This window comes from Hyperolius riggenbachi, chromosome 10 (assembly GCF_040937935.1).
Source record: "Hyperolius riggenbachi isolate aHypRig1 chromosome 10, aHypRig1.pri, whole genome shotgun sequence".
NCBI lineage: Eukaryota > Metazoa > Chordata > Amphibia > Anura > Hyperoliidae > Hyperolius > Hyperolius riggenbachi.
In genome coordinates, this window is record NC_090655.1 from 53,066,466 (window position 1) to 53,084,516 (window position 18,051).

Consider the following 18,051-nt stretch of genomic DNA (forward strand, 5'->3'; position numbering starts at 1 on the left):
ATACCAGACAACCGATGTACCGCTGTGTGTAGCCCCGACGTCAACCGCCAAGTGAAAAGTGCCCCTGTGCTCTAATGCAGCATTTTAAAATCTCACACACACAATTCCTGGGCTCCTACGCAAGCGCCTGTACTATGTGGCATGAGGCGCATGCGACTCACACATACACCTGGAGCCAAGTGGTACAACAGCTCGCTGTAAAGGCAAACACGGCAGAGTCAGCCAGGAATCGCACCAGTGGACAGGCGAGATTTTAAGGAGCATGGGCACTGGGGGGACATCATTTGTACTTGGGGTGATACCAGGCGAGAGGTGGAGATGGCAGGGCAAGGCCAATATCTGATCAAATTCATGCTGAAATCTATCGGAAATTTGTCTCCATTGTATGGGCAGGCAACAAAGCCTTCTCTGCTCAGACAGACCTGTGTCATGGTCGATCTGCCCATATATCGTCTGGTTAGCAATACGTACTTGTAAAGGTGTCCATATGTCACTTTGGGACCAGGCGGCTCTGGCACCTTTAAAACCAGAGCCGTCCGTGCCCTTTTAAGACGTGATTGTTGATTGGTTCACAGCAATCACGGGGGTCAGAAACCAGTGAAATTGGCACCTGCCGGATATACAGAAGCTCTGTTACGCGGGTGCAGTGATGAAGCCAGCAGCGGGAATGGCGAGAGCAAGCAGATGGCGCGGCAGCGATTGAAGTCTACGCCCTGGCAGGAATAAGAGGCCACAAACAGGACATAGATTTCAATCTTAGCTGTCCGGAAGCAGTTAATCTCACAGCTCTGAACCTCTCACTAACAGGTCTTGAACTAGTTCATCCCCTCATGGAGGAGTCTCAGGATTTTATTTATTTTCAAAAGCACTCCCTGGACCACAGCTGTACAGTTGCTACCAGAATAACGTGCAAGCGAGTAGACCGACTAGAAGGCAACTTTGTACAGGTTCTCTCCAGGGTGTGCTTTTGAAAAGAAGAACTTTAAGAATCCCTCATGAGTAATTGGACTAGTCCAAAACGTGTCGGGTTAGTGGTTCAGAGTTGTCAAATAATAGTATAGGTGTCAGTGACAAGAGAGGGAAAAAAAAAAAAAAAAAAAAAAAAGGGAATTTACAGTGCCTTTTCCTTTGGGAAAAATTTACATCTCAAGTGAATGCCAGTCTACAGTTTAAATTTTTCATGATGGTTGTGCTTTCAGATTCCTCCACAGATGACACCGCATTAGTTTGCATCATCTATAGGGAATGGCGGTTAGTGAGATGCTAGTCATTTCTGGCTTGCATGGAAGTTTAATGCAAAGGATATGCATTAAATTTGTATGCAGGCTGAAATGTATTTACATCTCACTGACCATCTCTCCTCACTACAAATGCTACAGATGGTCAGTGAGATGCTACTTTTTCAGCTCCTATGCACATTATGTGCAGCTTGGCATTGGGCCAATGAAAACTACTTCATGGTGATGCGGACTGGACCAATTGCAAGCTGTGAATCTGAATGCATGCCTGAACAGTTCATCTCACTAAGCATCATACTGTCACCTCTCCCCGGATAGTCCACAAAAGTGATGGTATAAAAAGTTAAAGCGGACCTGAACTCAGAACTTCCTCTCTGCTCTAAAAGATGAGCAACACAACCTTTAAAGAAAAACAAATCTGTTACAGCTGATAAAAATCCTGCAATAAACTTGCAGTGTGTCTACTTCCTGCTTTCATGAAAGTAAACAGGGTTAACATCCTGTGTTTACAAATTAGCTGCTCTGCCCTGGCAGCCAGCTGACACAGCTGAGAGATCAAATTACAACTTGTGATTAGTCACAGATGAGGGAGAACAGACTAAACGCTCTAAATACATACAGGGTGCATTTTACTATGCTTTCCTTCTGTCCTGTGCATGAGTTCAGGTCCACTTTAAAAGCAGAAATATGACAGACACTAAACAGATTGGTAAGCAGGCAGGCGAGTTAAAGTACAGAAATATGTAAGGAAATTAAATGAGACTTATAGAAATATTTCCAAAGTTAGTTGAAAAGGGATACTTGTCAGGTGCGTTAGAAAATAGTTTGGAACATACATTTACAAAAAACAGGCAGCAATGTCAACGGAACAAGTTAGCAATGACTTAAGATGTGTAAACGCATCCAATTTTGACTAGCCAATTTTTCTACCTCCATGTATACACAGTCTGTTCATAGTATTCAGAATCTGGTGATCCTCATATTAAATGGAGGAGGTAAAATTGGTCAGTTAAAATTGGATGTGTGTACACACACTTAAAGGGTCACTTAAGGGTAGGGGGAAAAAAAAAATGAGTTCTACTCACCTGGGGCTTCCAGCATCCCCCTGCAGCTGTCCGGTGCCCACGCAGTCTCACTCTGATCCTCCTGGCCCAGCCGGCAGCTAATTCAGTTTTCAGCGACAGGCGCATACAGGCCTGGGAACGTGAGTGATTCTTTGCGTTCCTGGCTGCAATAGCGCCCTCTATACTGCTATTGTGGCCAGGAACGCAAAGAATCACTCACGTTCCCAGGCCTGTCTGCACCTGTCACCGAAAACGGAAGTAGCTGTCGGCGTCGGCAGGAGGATTCGAGCGAGGCTGCGTGGGTGGCAGCAGCAGACGGCTGGTGGAAGCTCCAGGTGAGTAAAATTCATTTTTCCCTACCCTTAAAGAGACTCTGTAACCTCAAAAACATCCCCTGGGGGGTATTTACCTCGGGTGGGGGAAGCCTCCGGATCCTAATGAGGCTTCCAACGCCGTCCTCTGTCCCACGGGGGTCTCGCTGCAGCCCTCCGAACAGCCAGCGACAGACCCGACTGTAAAATCAATATTTACCTTTGCTGGCTCCAGCGGGGGCGCTGTGGCTGCTTTCCGCTCCGAACTACACGGAAATACCCGATCTCAGTCGGGTCCGCTCTACTGCGCAGGCTCCGGAAACTTGCGCCTGCACAGTAGAGCAGACCCGACGGCGATCGGGTATTTCCGTGTAGTTCGGAGCTGACAGCCGTCAGAGCGCCTGCGCAGGAGCCAGGAAGGTAAATAATGACTTCATCTTGTACGGAGGGCTGCAGCGAGACCCCCGTGGGACAGAGGACGGCGTGGGAAGCCTCATTAGGATCCGGAGGCTTCCCCCACCAGAGGTGAGTACCCCCCAGGGGATCTTTTGATGTTACAGATCCTCTTTAAGTGACCCTTTAAACACAGATCAAAATCCAGGCAAATTGCAAAAACTATTTTAAGCAAGGTTAATATGTATTAAACATAGGTATTTTAGTGTGTGCCTGCAGTGACATGCTGAGAAACACAGGCACATATAGTACTAGTTTATGGAGCTGAGAACTGACATTTTCTTGTCCGTTCTCCGTTAAACAAATTCCTTTTTTATAGGTATGAGCCTTTCACACTTGTCACTTTGTAGCGGATCCGTGAGATCCGTTGCAGTAAGCGTTCCACAGTTCTGCGCAGTGCACTATAATTCCAGGCAGGTGGATGCATTCACCCATATAGCCTATGGGATTAACACATCCGCCCCGGGCAACAGCCAGACCATCGGAGCGGACACTACACTGTCCACACATGATCCGGGTGCAAGTGGGAACACAGCCCAAGACTTTTTTTTTTACCCAGCTCAGTGTTAATTTACAGCTTACTGTTCCTCCCACAGCAAACATAAGGGGGGGGGGGGGGGGGTTCAATTACCTTCTGGTCATTGTGTCCTTTGAGATAAGCTTGTTAATGTAGGGGAATAATAATAATAATAAAAAGAATAACTTCCCACATTTTTATTGGCACTGCACAGTTCAACAAAGGCATACAGTCCAGGTAAAAAAAAGTAAATAAAAAAAATTAGCGGACATAAAGGGATCTATTTTTAGGGGGAAACAAGTTTTACATATTTGGGGCACTAACTATTCACACTACAATCACACTTGTCTTTATTGTGATATTGCCCCAGGCGAGGGCAGGAAGAGTCTTGCCACCTAGTGGTCAGTCCTCCAGTTTTTGTAAATCCGTGACATCCTGATGATGTGGAACGTCATGTGAACACACACTGAGCTTGTGTAACATCTACAAGGAGAAGCTGGATGGAATGTGTGCCTATGGCTTGCCCTCAGAAGAAGCAGGGCATAGTGTTCCCTGACACTCACCTGCTGTTCCGTTGGCTTCACCCGTCCTTCCCCCTTCATCTACCAGCAGCTGGCTGAATGGATTGGGGGGCGGGGGAGGAGCGTTTTCATCCTCTTCAAACTGCATCATCTGCGGGACAAAAAAGAAAACCCACTCATCACCCTCAAAATAATGCTGCAGGAAGAGGAGCACAGAATGAGAGCTGAAAGTTTTGGCATGGTAAATCCTCTGGGGATGCAGACTTCCCATCCATTGAAGCAGGTTATACCGGTGCCCAGCGCAGAAGCTGCTCGCTGCTATAGCAGTAATGCTATAGTGCACATCCCGCGCAAGGGTAATTTAGAGTTCCAGCAATCCCCGAACCCCAAATGAATTCTAATGATGCTTGGACTCACTCATAATTGAAATTATGAGTCCAAATTGCTGGCTGCAGGGGGGGGGGCGTTAACGTACCCAACTCGCCGCCCATATCCGATGCGTTCCACTCGCTTTCCAGTCACTCCCGGGTTGCAGGAGGAAGCATGAAGCGATGGATGGCGAGTTGTGCAAGTTAACCCCCCTCTCCCCCAACTTTGACTCACAATTTCAATTGCGAGTGATTTCGAGCTCACTAATTACTTCCTCCCCCGAGTGGCTTTGACTCAAAGGGAGAATAGTATTTAACGCCGTCGGGAATTTGAGCGGCAGCAGGGTGAGTCATTTGCTCACCCTGCACCCAACCCACCAAAGGTGTTATAATGCGTACGCCTCTCCATCACGTCAGGGCTCCTCTCACACATCTGCTCAGATTTCCCCACAGATGTACCTTAGGTGGCACCTCATGTGGGTGACTGACAAAATGCATATGTGTGAGGAACTGTACTAAGAGCTCTGGGTGTGTGTGGGATTGCAATATGAGTAGGAAGAGTGAGACTGCAACAAGTTGGCATATGCGACAATAGATACTAGTGGCAGATTCTCTTTACAGATCAAGCCAGATGCATTCCCCCTCAGAGACTGAGAAGAGGAGCAGAGAGCTCAGCTGCCGGTACATTACTTCAAACCATGGCGTTACTGGTGGCTGCACCTCATCCGTAAGCTGGCAGGTAGCAGAAGAGGGAGGGGCAGTATTTGTGGCAGCTCATAGGAATGACTTGGCAGCTAGAGGAGCCCCCACCACTAAATATGCTGAGGCAGCAGCACATTAGAATTCAAGCTTGTGGCAACTAATGCCGGACTCCCAGGTACTCACTGGCGGGGGCTTCTCCACCACAATGCCTGCCAAAACTTGTGACTGCGGCCCGGCCGTCTTCAGATCGTACCGATTCTGTTCCCGGATCTATTGAAGGAGAAAAAGGATTATTAGAATACTCATTACACAGCTTCTTTGGCTGGGAGAGAGGCACGAAAAAGGAGAACATGCAAACCCTATGCAGATTGTTGCGGATAGATGAAACACAGACGCCAAACAGATTAAAACACGTTAAAAAATATATAGAGGACTTGCCTACCACAGAAGAGTCGGCAAGACACTATCAATATTCTTTAATTATGTACTCCCCCCCCCCCCCAAAAAAAAAAAGTATGACGCGTTTCGTGAGTATTTGCCCACTTCCTCAGGCAGTGAAAAACAGGAGCAGCTACTGTTAATCTCAGAGCAAGCGTGGCACCATGCTTGCTCAGAGATTAACAGCAACTGCCCCGGTTTTATTCTCCTCTCCATTTTTTTTAACGATTTTAATGTGTTTTAATCTGCCGCCTCGGTTTCATGCATTTACACCATGTGGTGGAGGGGTTTATCCCCATATTTCCTCCTACAGAGGGGGACATCTTAACCCCGCAAGGGGAAGTTCCCCTTCAGCCTGAAAAGTGGTTGCCTATTGGTAACTCACACTTGTGAGTATAACCTCATGTACTTTACATATACATTACGTTTGGTCTAAAATTACTATACTAGAGTGTGCTCTGGATTATCTCTATATCTCCTCTATGCAGATAGTGTCCCGTCTGGGAGAGGAGCCTATAAGGCAAGAGTACTAAAAACTACAGAACTGTCCGAAGAATCAACACTGAGGAACAACCAATCACATTACTGCTGGAATGTTGGTTCAGATAAATGAGGGTTACAGTGAAAAGAGCACAGATCTACTACCAACAGTTTCCTTCAGTCACCTTCAAAGTTTCCCCCATTACTAGTCAAGTTCTCTAGTGAAACAGACTAGACTAGATGAAAATGACAGCTGTCTAGAACATGTACGTGTAATGAGGCTCAATTGTGCTTACAGTGGACCTGAAACTCTTGTGCAGGACTGAAGAAACACAGAGACATGTATGTATTTAGAGAGTTTAGCCTGGTTAATTCTCCCTCATTTGTGTCTAATCACAAATTGCAATCTGATCTCCCCTCTGTGTAACAGGACTGCCTATGACAGCAATGGTAGATGAGGCTATATGAAAGCACAGGAGATTAACAATAGGTCTGCTTCCACGAATCAGGAAGTAGAAAGGGTGCAAATCTATTTTAGGATTTGTATCAGGTGTAAGATGTTTTTTGTTTAACCACTTGAGGACCAGTCTTTTCGCCCCTTAAGGACCAGAGCCTTTTTTCCCATTCAGACCACTGCAGCTTTCACGGTTTATTGCTCGGTCATACAACCTACCACCTAAATGAATTTTCCCTCCTTTTCTTGTCACGAATACAGCTTTCTTTTGGTGCTATTTGATTGCTGCTGAGAGTTTTACTTATTATATTCATCAAAAAAGACATGAATTTTGTCAAAAAAATGACTAACTTTCTGTGCTGACATTTTTCAAATAAAGTTAAATTTCCTATACATTTGAGCGCGAAAGTTGTTCTGCTACATGTCTTTGATAAAAAAAAAAAACCATTCAGTGTATATTTATTGGATTGGGTAAAAGTTATAGCGTTTATTAACTATGGTGCCAAAAGTGAATTTTCCCATTTTGAAGCATCTCTGCCTTTTCTGACCCCCTGTCATGTTTCATGAGGTGCTAAAATTCCAGGATAGTATAAATACCCCCCAAATGACCCCATTTTGTAAAGAAGACATCCCAAAGTATTCAGTGAGAGGCATGGTGAGTTCATAGAAGATTTTATTTTTTGTCTCAAGTTAGCGGAAAATGACACTTTGTGACAAAAAAAACCCAAACGTTTCCATTAGTTCTAACTTGCGACAAAAAAAAATGAAATCTGCCACGGACTCACTATGTTCCTCTCTGAATACCTTGAAGTGTCTACTTTCCAAAATGGGGTCATTTGTGGAGTGTGTTCACTGTCCTGGCATTTTGGGGGTGCCTAATTGTAAGCACCCCTGTAAAGCCTAAAGATGCTCATTAAACTTTAGGCCTTTTAGCGCAGTTAGGCTGCAAAAAAGTGCCACACGTGGTATTGCCGTACTCAGGAGAAGTAGTATAATGTGTTTTGGGGTGTATTTTTACACATACCCATGCTGGGTGGGAGAAATATCTCTGTAAATGACAATTTTTTGATTTTTTTTTTTTGCATACAATTGTCCATTTACAGAGATATTTCTCCCACTCAGCATGGGTATGTGTAAAAATACACCACAAAACACATACTACTTCTTCTGAGCACGGCAGTACCACATGTGTGGCACTTTTTTGTAGCCTAACTGCGCTAAAGGGCCCAAAGTCCAATGAGTACCTTTAGGATTTCACAGGTCATTTTGCGACATTTGGTTTCAAGACTACTCCTCACGGTTTAGGGCCCCTAAAATGCCAGGGCAGTATAGGAACCCCACAAATGACCCCATTCTAGAAAGAAGACACCCCAAGGTATTCCGTTAGGAGTATGGTGAGTTCATAGAAGATTTTATTTTTTGTCACAAGTTAGCGGAAATAGACACTTAGCGGAAATTGATTTTAATTGTGTTTTTTCACAAAGTGTCTATTTCCGCTAACTTGTGACAAAAAATAAAATCTTCTATGAACTCACCATACTCCTAACGGAATACCTTGGGGTGTCTTCTTTCTAAAATGGGGTCATTTATGGGGTTCCTATACTGCCCTAGCATTTTAGGGGCCCTAAACTGTGAGGAGTAGTCTTGAAACCAAATGTCGCAAAATGACCTGTGAAATCCTAAAGGTACTCATTGGACTTTGTGCCCCTTAGCGCAGTTAGGGTGCAAAAAAGTGCCACACATGTGGTACCGCCGTACTCAGGAGAAGTAGTGTAATGTGTTTTGGGGTGTATTTTTACACATACAGATGCTGGGTGGGAGAAATATCTCTGTAAATGACACATTTTTGATTTTTTTTTTTTTACATACAATTGTCCATTTCCAGAGAGATTTCTCCCACCCAGCATGGGTATGTATAAAAATACACCACAAAACACATTATACTACTTCTCCTGAGTACGGCGATACCACGTGTGACACTTTTTTTGCAGCCTAGGTGCGCTAAGGGGCCAAACGTCCTATTCACAGGTCATTTTGAGGCATTTGTTTTCTAGACTACTCCTCGCGGTTTTAGGGCCCCTAAAATGCCAGGGCAGTATAGGAACCCCACAAGTGACCCCATTTTATAAAGAAGACACCCCAAGGTATTCTGTTAGGTGTATGTCGAGTTCATAGAAGACTTTTTTTGTCAAAAGTTAGCGGAAATTGATTTGTATTGTTTTTTTCACAAAGTCTTCTATGAACTCGACATACACCTAACAGAATACCTTGGGGTGTCTTTTCTAAAAAGGGGTCACTTGTGGGGTTCCTATACTGCCCTGGCATTTTACGGGCCCAAAACCGTGAGTAGTCTGGAAACCAAATTTCTCAAAATGACTGTTCAGGGGTATAAGCATCTGAAAATTTTGATGACAGGTGGTCTATGAGGGGGCAAATTTTGTGGAATCAGTCATAAGCAGGGTGGCCTCTTAGATGACAGGTTGTATTGGGCCTGATCTGATGGATAGGAGTGCTAGGGGGGGGTGACAGGAGGTGATTGATGGGTGTCTCAGGGGGTGGTTAGAGGGGAAAATAGATGCAATCAATGCACTGGGTAGGTGTTTGGAAGTGGGTCTGAGGGGGATCTGAGGGTTTGGCCGAGTGATCAGGAGCCCACACGGGGCAAATTAGGGCCTGATCTGATGGGTAGGTGTGCTAGAGGGTGACAGGAGGTGATTGATGGGTGTCTGAAGGTGTGATTAGAGGGGGGAAATAGATGCAAGCAATGCACTGGCGAGGTGATCAGGGCTGGGGTCTGAGGGCGTTCTGAGGGTGTGGGCGGGTGATTGGGTGCCCTAGGGGCAGATAGGGGTCTAATCTGATGGGTATCAGTGACAGGGGCTGATTGATGGGTGATCAGTGGGTGATTAGATGGCAGAACAGATGTAAACAATGCACTTTGGAGGTGATCTGAGGGTAGGTCTGGGGCAATCTGATGGTGTGGGTGGGTGATCAGATTGCCCGCAAGGGGCAGGTTAGGGGCTGATTGATGGGTGGCAGTGACAGCGGGTGATTGATGGGTGGTAGTGACAGGGGGTGATTGATAGGTGATTGACAGGTGATCAGTGGGTTATTACAGGGAAGAACAGATGTAAATAATGCACTGGCGAATTGATAAGGGGGGGGTCTGAGGACAATCTGAGCGTGTGGGCGGGTGATTGGGTGCCCGCAAGGGGCAGATTAGGGTCTGATCTTTTGGGTAACAGTGACAGGTGGTGATAGGGGGTGATTGATGGGTTATTAGTGGGTGTTTAGAGGAGAGAACAGATGTAAACACTGCACTTGGAAGGTGATCTGATGTCGGATCTGCGGGCGAGCTATTGGTGTGGCTGGGTGATCAGATTGCTGTGGGCGATCAGGGGGCAGGGGGGGAGATATCAGTGTGCTTTGGTGCAGCCTAGGGTGGCTGCAGCCTGCCCTGGTGGTCCCTCGGACACTGGGACCACCAGGGCAGGAAGCAGCCAGTATAATAGGCTTTGTATACATTACAAAGCCTATTATACTGTTTACATGCGGCGATCCGGGTGCTAGTAACCCGCCGGCGCTTCCGAACGGCCGGCGGATTAGAGCGCAAAGGGGGGGCGGAGCCAGTCGCCGGCGGCTGATCGCGTTACGAATGAGGCGATCGCCGCATAACCACGCCTGCCGCCGATGGGCGCCGCCGATCGGCTGGGGGCGGTCGGCAAGTGGTTAAAGAAAACCTGTAATAAAGAAAAATCCCTCAGGGGGATACTTTCCTTGGGAGGGGGAAGCTCTGGATACTAATGAGGCTTCCCTATCCTCCTCCATCCCTCAGTTTAGCCTGCCCGGGCCCCCCAAAGTGCGGCGATGTAAATATTTACCTCTCCAGGATCTAGCGCAGGCGCACTAGCGGCTTTTCATTTGGGTAAGGCAGAAATAGCCAAACCCGATCGATTCGCTCTACTGCGCAGGCGCCAGTCCTTTTGCACCTGCGCAGTAGAGCGGATATGATCGGGCTCAGCTATTTCTGCCTAGCCCGAACGAAGAGCCGCTACTGCGCCTGCGCTGGATCCCGGAGAGGTAAATATATCAGGACTTGTCAGACTTGATGGAAGATTGGGGGAGACAGCGCTGGACTGTCTGCAGCTACAGGGATGAGTCATTGGGGCCCTGAGGCTTCCCCCTCCCGAGGTAAGAGCCCCCCAGGGGAATTTGTTTTTATACAGAGTCTGTTTAAAGATTATGCTGCTGTTGCATATATTGTAGAGCAGAGAGGACGTTCTGAGTTCTGGTCCGCATTAAAGCTGAATCCCAATTTCTATTTCTCCCAGTGGCGAAAGGATTAGAACACAGCTCTAGGAAATTCTCACAGATTGGGATGAAGGAGAGTAATAAAAATCCATGTTTTCCTGTCCCAACAGGAAGTGGGGAAATCTCTGCAAAAATGACAGATTTTTTGCAGCGCAAGGAATTAATAGAATTCCTAACTAGTATTTACTGCCACCCCTTGTTTCCAGTCCCCATGGGTATTATTGCCAAACCCCTGTTTCCAGTCCCCAGGACTATTATTACTGTTCTCATTTCCTGTCCCCAGAACAATTAATCCTGATGATCAGTTCCTGTCCCCAGAACTATTATTGCTGATCCCAGAACATTTCCTGCCCCCAGACCTATTATTATTGACCTTAATTTCCTGTCCCTAGGACTATTAATGCTCACCCTCATTTCCTGTTCCCAGAACTATTATTGCTCACCCTCACTTCCTGTCCCCAGGACTAATAATGCTCACCCTCAATTCCTGCCCCCAGGACTAGTATTGCTCACCCTTATTTCCTGCCCCCAGGACTAGTATTGCTCACCCTCAATTCCTGCCCCCAGGACTAGTATTGCTCACCCTCAATTCCTGTCCCCAGGACTAGTATTACCTCAATTCCTGTCCCCAGGACTAGTATTGCTCACCCTCAATTCCTGTCCCCAGGACTAGTATTGCTCACCCTCATTTCCTGTCCATAGGACTAGTATTGCTCACCCTCATTTCCTGTCCCCAGGACTAGTATTGCTCACCCTCAATTCCTGTCCCCAGGACTAGTATTGCTCACCCTCAATTCCTGTCCCCAGGACTAGTATTGCTCACCCTCCTTTCCTGTCCCCAGGACTAGTATTGCTCACCCTCATTTCCTGTCCCCAGGACTAGTATTGCTCACCCTCATTTCCTGTCCCCAGGACTAGTATTGCTCACCCTCATTTCCTGCCCCCAGGACTAGTATTGCTCACCCTCCTTTCCTGTCCCCAGGACTAGTATTGCTCACTCTCATTTCCTGTCCCCAGAACTATTATTGCTCTCCCTCAATTCCTGTCCCCAGCACCATTATTGCTCACGCTCATTTCCTGTCCCCAAAACTATTAGAACTGAGTCCGCCAGGAGAAAAGCGCGATATAAATGGTCTGTGTGTTATTATTGCTCACCCTCAATTCCTGCCCCCAGGACTAGTATTGCTCACCCTCATTTCCTGTCACCAGGACTAGTATTGCTCACCCTCATTTCCTGTCACCAGGACTAGTATTGCTCACCCTCCTTTCCTGTCACCAGGACTAGTATTGCTCACCCTCAATTCCTGCCCCCAGGACTAGTATTACTCACCCTCATTTCCTGCCCCCAGGACTAGTATTACCTCAATTCCTGCCCCCAGGAATAGTATTGCTCACCCTCATTTCCTGCCCCCAGGACTAGTATTACCTCAATTCCTGCCCCCAGGAATAGTATTGCTCACCCTCATTTCCTGCCCCCAGTACTAGTATTGCTCACCCTCATTTCCTGTCCCCAGGACTAGTATTGCTCACCCTCATTTCCTGCCCCCAGGATTAGTATTGCTGTCCCTCATTTCCTGTCCCCAGGACTATTGCCAACCCTCATTTCTGCAGTTAGGATTTAAGCATATTTGGAAGAGGACGATTGTATTTGGTTTGCAAGAGGACAATTGGAGCCCCTGATAGACGCACAATATTAGAGAGATCATACACACTTCACAGATACGTACATATCAACCCCACCAGGAACTGAGCCCAGGATCTCAGCTACAAGGATAAGAACTTGAGCCAGCTCCAGGTTTTCTCAACCAGAATAAAATGCTGCAGCTGGATCGGAAAACTTTCAACCTATCCAGCAATAATGGAATGAAAGCGTTGCTGGGCCCATTCCAATTACAAACTCTCAACACCTCAGAACAATGTCCCCATAAAACTACTCAGGATATCCTGATAGGAGACGGCAGCTGCGGCCAGTCCACAGACTACAGCTATGCTGGGTCAGCAGGGAGACATCAGCCAGGAGTACCTTGTTTCTCTTTTCCAGGACATCTGTGGGGTTGGTGTTCAATGGGACAAACTGGTTGGGGTCTTCTATTTTGATGGGATATCCGCTGCAATTCTTCAGCTCATTGGCTTTCATCCACTGTGAAGGGAAGGAGAAAAGGTTACTTAAGGATTTGGCTTGTCGGTCCACAACGCAATGGACAAGGGGAAGCAGTATATTACACTGATCCTACAGCAGACACACACACACACAGATCCTATGGCAGACACGGACACAAGCATGCACACCTGATCCTACAGCAGACACACACACACACTGATCCTGTGCCGGGCACAGACGCGCACACACACACTGATCCTTGGGCGGAAATGAGCACACCCACCGATCCTATGGCAGACACACACACTGATCCTAGGGCAGACACTGACACCCTGATCTTATGGCGGACACACACGGGGGAGGGGTTGTCGGACACATTAACCATTAGGAGGGAAAGCACCGGGGGTTTCGTCACTCATCCAGTTACTGCTCACCGTTACCGCCATGCACATGATCGGGCAAGTCAGCTCTACATCTTGCAGCACGTGCAATCGACTAATGGTCCCAAATTTGGCCCCGAAATTGGTCGCATTGTCGGTCGGGCATGCACTTGGTGGCACTGATTTTCATCCTATTTGATTATAATATTCGAATTGGATGGTCGATCGGGCCGCCAACTCGCCTGCTGTATAGCCACCTTTACTGTGATGTCACGCCTTTCACTGTTACCTTATGGCCAGCAGAAGTACAAACTGACAACAGTCATCAATATTTGTCTTTAGTAGTTGTAAAGCAGTAAAGCAGATAAGAAAAAAAAAAAAAAAACCTCTACCCTTGTAAAGCAGATAAGAAAAAAAACCCTCTACCCTGCCCAAACTATTTTTTTTTTTAAATAAGGGAATGTGGCCTTGCTTCACCAAACATCTCTCCCCCCCCCCCCCAAAAAAAAAGGACAGTCCAGGTTTTGGAAACAAAGCACACAGGCCATGTAGCCAGCACTTTGGTTTTTATTTTCCCAGAAAGTTACAGTATTTGGCCATAACTTGTGAAATGTGAGCCATTTACCTTGTGCAGGTGGTGAGACAGACGTGCAGAAAACTTTGCTAATTAGTCATACACTTAAGGCTCACTAGCCAAGAAAAAATTGCAGTTTTGGGAGGAGCGATTGCTTTGTTTAGCCCTTTATGAGTAGCATGGCAAAGGAAAGTAGTTACAGACTGCCAAAACCCTGCTGTAATCAAACAAAGCAGCTCTAGACTGAAGAACAGCTCTCACCGTGATCTTAGTCCTGGGACTCATCTCGCCATTGAGGGACTCTTCTGGGACTTGGACCTTCATGTAGGTGTTTGGCGAGTTCAGCCAGCGTGTCTTCTCCCTCTGCTGCTTCTGCACAAAGACTTTGAGTGGGGAGCGCGGCATGGACTCCTCATCATCGAAGGTGAAAGCCGTCACCGTAGCTGGAATCTCCACTTCACTCTTGTGCCGTGGTTTGTCTCTGGTCAGCGGCTGTCGGTAAGCATAGCCGGTTCTGTAACCCTGCAGAGGCGGATGAAAGGTAAACACTGGGTTAAAGCCACATTAAAAGGACTAACAGCATTATATTTGAAGGAAACTATACAGGTCCTTCTCAAAAAATTAGCACATTGTGATAAAGTTCAATATTTTCTGTAATGTACTGATAAACAGACTTTAATATATTTTAGATTCATTACACACAACTGAAGTAATTCAAGCCTTTTATTGTTTTAATATTGATGGTTTTGGCATACAGCTCATGAAAGCCCAAAATTCCTATCAAAAAATTAGCATCTAATGAAAAGGTTCTCTAAACGAGCCATTAACCTAATCATCTGAATCAACTAATTAACTCTAAACACCTGCAAAAGATTCCTGAGGCTTTTAAAAACTCCCAGCCTGGTTCATTACTCAAAACCGCAATCATCGGTAAGACTGCCAACCTGACTGCTGTCCAGAAGGCCATCATTGACATCCTCAAGCAAGAGGGTAAGACACAGAAAGAAATTTCTGAACGAATAGGCTGTTCCCAGAGTGGTGTTCCCAGAGTGCCTCAGTGGGAAGTCTGTGGGAAGGAAAAAGTGTGGCAGAAAACGCTGCACGAGAAGAGGTGACTGGACCCTGAGGAAGATTGTGGAGAAGGACCGATTCCAGACCTTGGGGGACCTGCGGAAGCAGTGGGCTGAGTCTGGAGTAGAAACATCCAGAGCTACAGTGTACAGGCGTGTGCAGGAAATGGGCTACAGGTGCCACAATCCCGAGGTCAAGCCACTTTTGAACCAAAAACAGCGGCAGAAGTGCCTGACCTGGGCTACAGAGAAGCAGCACTGGACTGTTGCTCAGTGGTCCAAAGTACTTTTTTCGGATGAAAGCAACTTTTGCATGTCATTCGGAAATCAAGGTGCCAGAGTTTGGAGGAAGACTGGGGAGAGGGAAATGCCAAAATGCCTGAAGTCCAGAGTCAAGTACCCACAGTCAGTGATGGTCTGGGGTGCCATGTCAGCTGCTGGTGTTGGTCCACTGTGTTTTATCAAGGGCAGGGTCAATGCAGCTAGCTATCAGGAGATTTTGGAGCACTTCATGCTTCCATCTGCTGAAAAGCTTTATGGAGATGAAGATTTCATTTTTCAGCACGACCTGGCACCTGCTCACAGTGCCAAAACCACTGGTAAATGGTTTACTGACCATGGTATTACTTTGCTCAATTGGCCTGCCAACTCTCCTGACCTGAACCCTCAGCACATCTCTGATTGGAGGCCATTCGGAGGCGGCCTGGTGTTGCGCTGATCCGCCTTTTGCGCAATTTTCGAATTTTCAATTTTACTTGGTAGCGCACCCAGGCTATGCATATCCATAGGTTAGGATTTAGTTAGTGTTAGGCCCCTCCCATGGAGGATTGACTTCTTCGCAGTGGGAGGGACGAGTACTTAATAGGTTGCATGCAAGCTGTTACAGGAAACCAACATCCTCCAGTGGTAGACAGGTCATGTGAATGCTCGGTGTGTATTCGACCCCACAAGTGGGGCTTGCACTCTTTTGCAGGTAGGCACTAGTCTGTTTTTAAGTAGCGCTGCTCATTTCCTTGCTATGTACTAATATTAAAACAATAAAAGGCTTGCACTACTTCAGTTGTGTGTAATGAATCTAAAATATATGAAAGTCTAATGTTTATCAGTACATTACAGAAAATGATGAACTTAATCACAATATGCTAATTTTTTTTTAGAAGGACCTGTACAGGTCAATGATATTTTGTAATGTAAGGCAGAACTAATGATTCCAAAAAAGCTAGCATGCAAATAAGACACACCTCCACACAGCAAATCAAAACATTCTCACCTTTCTTGCTGGCAGTATAAGGCCATATAAACACACTGTGCACTGACATCGCAATGTACCACATGCACATCGCAATGGATTTCAAAACTGGCACAGCGCACGGCACCTTACCCTAAACACTTAAAATGTGGACAAAACTTGAGAGATGTCCACTAGTGCCTGCTTGGTGCACGTTAAGGTGCCCATTCATGGTACAATTTTTCCTTCAGATTCGCTCTTTCAATGCAATTTGAACAATCAAAACTAATCAGAAGAATTTTTTTTTAACATTCCGATTTGATCCTAAAATCTAACTTTTAAATTTATATTTTTTGCCTTTTCTAACTGAACAAAGATTCGTTTCACATTGATTTGCGCTACACACGGCGCAGTTTTCTATACAATTCGATCCTAAAAAAAAAAATCGCACTGAAAGATCGAATCTGAAGGAAAAATTTAACAGTTAATGGGCACCTTGACAATGATGATCGCAAAGTACTGCTTGAAGAAGATTATACCGATTGTGGAATAATTAGGGCCTGAGCACACCAAGGCACTTCTGTCTGCTTTTCAGGAACACAGCAAAGTTACAGATTGAAAGAAAAGCAAACAGAAGCACATTAATATGCTCAGGCCCTTGAAGCACATTAATATGCTCAGGCCCTTGAAGCGTGCTGCTGTGCAGTTACGCCAAAATGCAACGTGCACAGTGTGAACTTAGCTGCACACTTCTTTTGCAGTTTAACAAAAGGCTAAAGCTGGAGTTATCTTGTTTCTAGTCTCAGTGGAGCAGCTGCTTGTAGTACAGGGAGTGTGGAATTCATAACGGACCCCCACCAGTACCTTCAGTTGTGGGTGTGTATGGGCAAGTAGTCGGGTTCACCTTCCCCCGCAGGCCCCAGCTGTGTATAGGTGAGGTTGCCTGCAAAACGTGCACCGTTGGGGCGTCACGAGGACTGGTTAGAGAAACGCCTTTAAACAAACATTGCCATTACCAATACAAAGACAAATCCTAAACAGGACATAAAATTCAATTCAGCACATCTATTTGAACTACTGGAGACCTCTGGCAAACACTCCTGAAAAGCAACAAGTCATTTGATGGGACACTTATTTGTGAGTCATACTCATGAATAGCCTGCAGATGGCAGTATGCATTCAGAGAAAGCTCTGACGTTCACTCCCACACATTGACAACTAAACGAAGGGCTTTTTCCCACTATCATTCGCCTAATGCAAACGTAGCGTTTATCTTTAAACACTGAAGCACAATCCCACTTAAAATTGCTCCAAAAAGCGATTGCGCTTCACAAAAATGTTTTGCGAAAATGGAAAATACTTTACGCAATTCCTATTTTACAGAATAGCAATTTAGAAATTGCTAGCGTTTTGCGGTTTGAATAGAATTGCGCTCAGTGGAAAAGAGCCCTAAGGCTTGGGAGTAATTTTGAACATTGAGCGAAAAAACATGACTAGGATGTGTCTTAGACCCACAGGAATTATCTCAATCACACACCAGAAATAAAAATACATGCAGCAAATCTTCGGTCAGAAACATTTGAATGGCATGCTTGTTTAAGGTCTATGCAGTGGCATAGCTACGAACTTCGGGCCCTGATGAGGAATCTGGACTTGGGCCCCCCACATTACATTAGATAGCCAGGGATAGGCGCCTCTAGTATAGATAGCCAGGGATAGGCGCCTCTAGTATAGATAGCCAGGGATAGGCGCCTCTAGTATAGATAGCCAGGGATAGGCGCCTCTAGTATAGATAGCCAGGGATAGGCGCCTCTAGTATAGATAGCCAGGGATAGGCGCCT

The 18,051-nt window shown here is 46.1% G+C and overlaps 1 protein-coding gene across 11 annotated transcripts in view; it reads right to left on the reverse strand.

Moving 5' to 3' along the window:
* The window catches only part of ADD3 (adducin 3), a 279,712-nt gene that overhangs the window by 16,946 nt on the left and 244,715 nt on the right, over positions 1–18,051 (reverse strand). For all 11 annotated transcript variants that reach the window (XM_068258770.1, XM_068258769.1, XM_068258768.1 and 8 more), the window contains 4 exons: positions 14,174–14,434; positions 12,881–12,997; positions 5,358–5,444; positions 4,147–4,255 (listed from right to left, as the gene is read on the reverse strand). In XM_068258770.1, the coding sequence (XP_068114871.1) occupies positions 4,147–4,255; positions 5,358–5,444; positions 12,881–12,997; positions 14,174–14,434 (574 nt within the window). The remainder of the gene's footprint in view (positions 1–4,146; positions 4,256–5,357; positions 5,445–12,880; positions 12,998–14,173; positions 14,435–18,051) is intronic.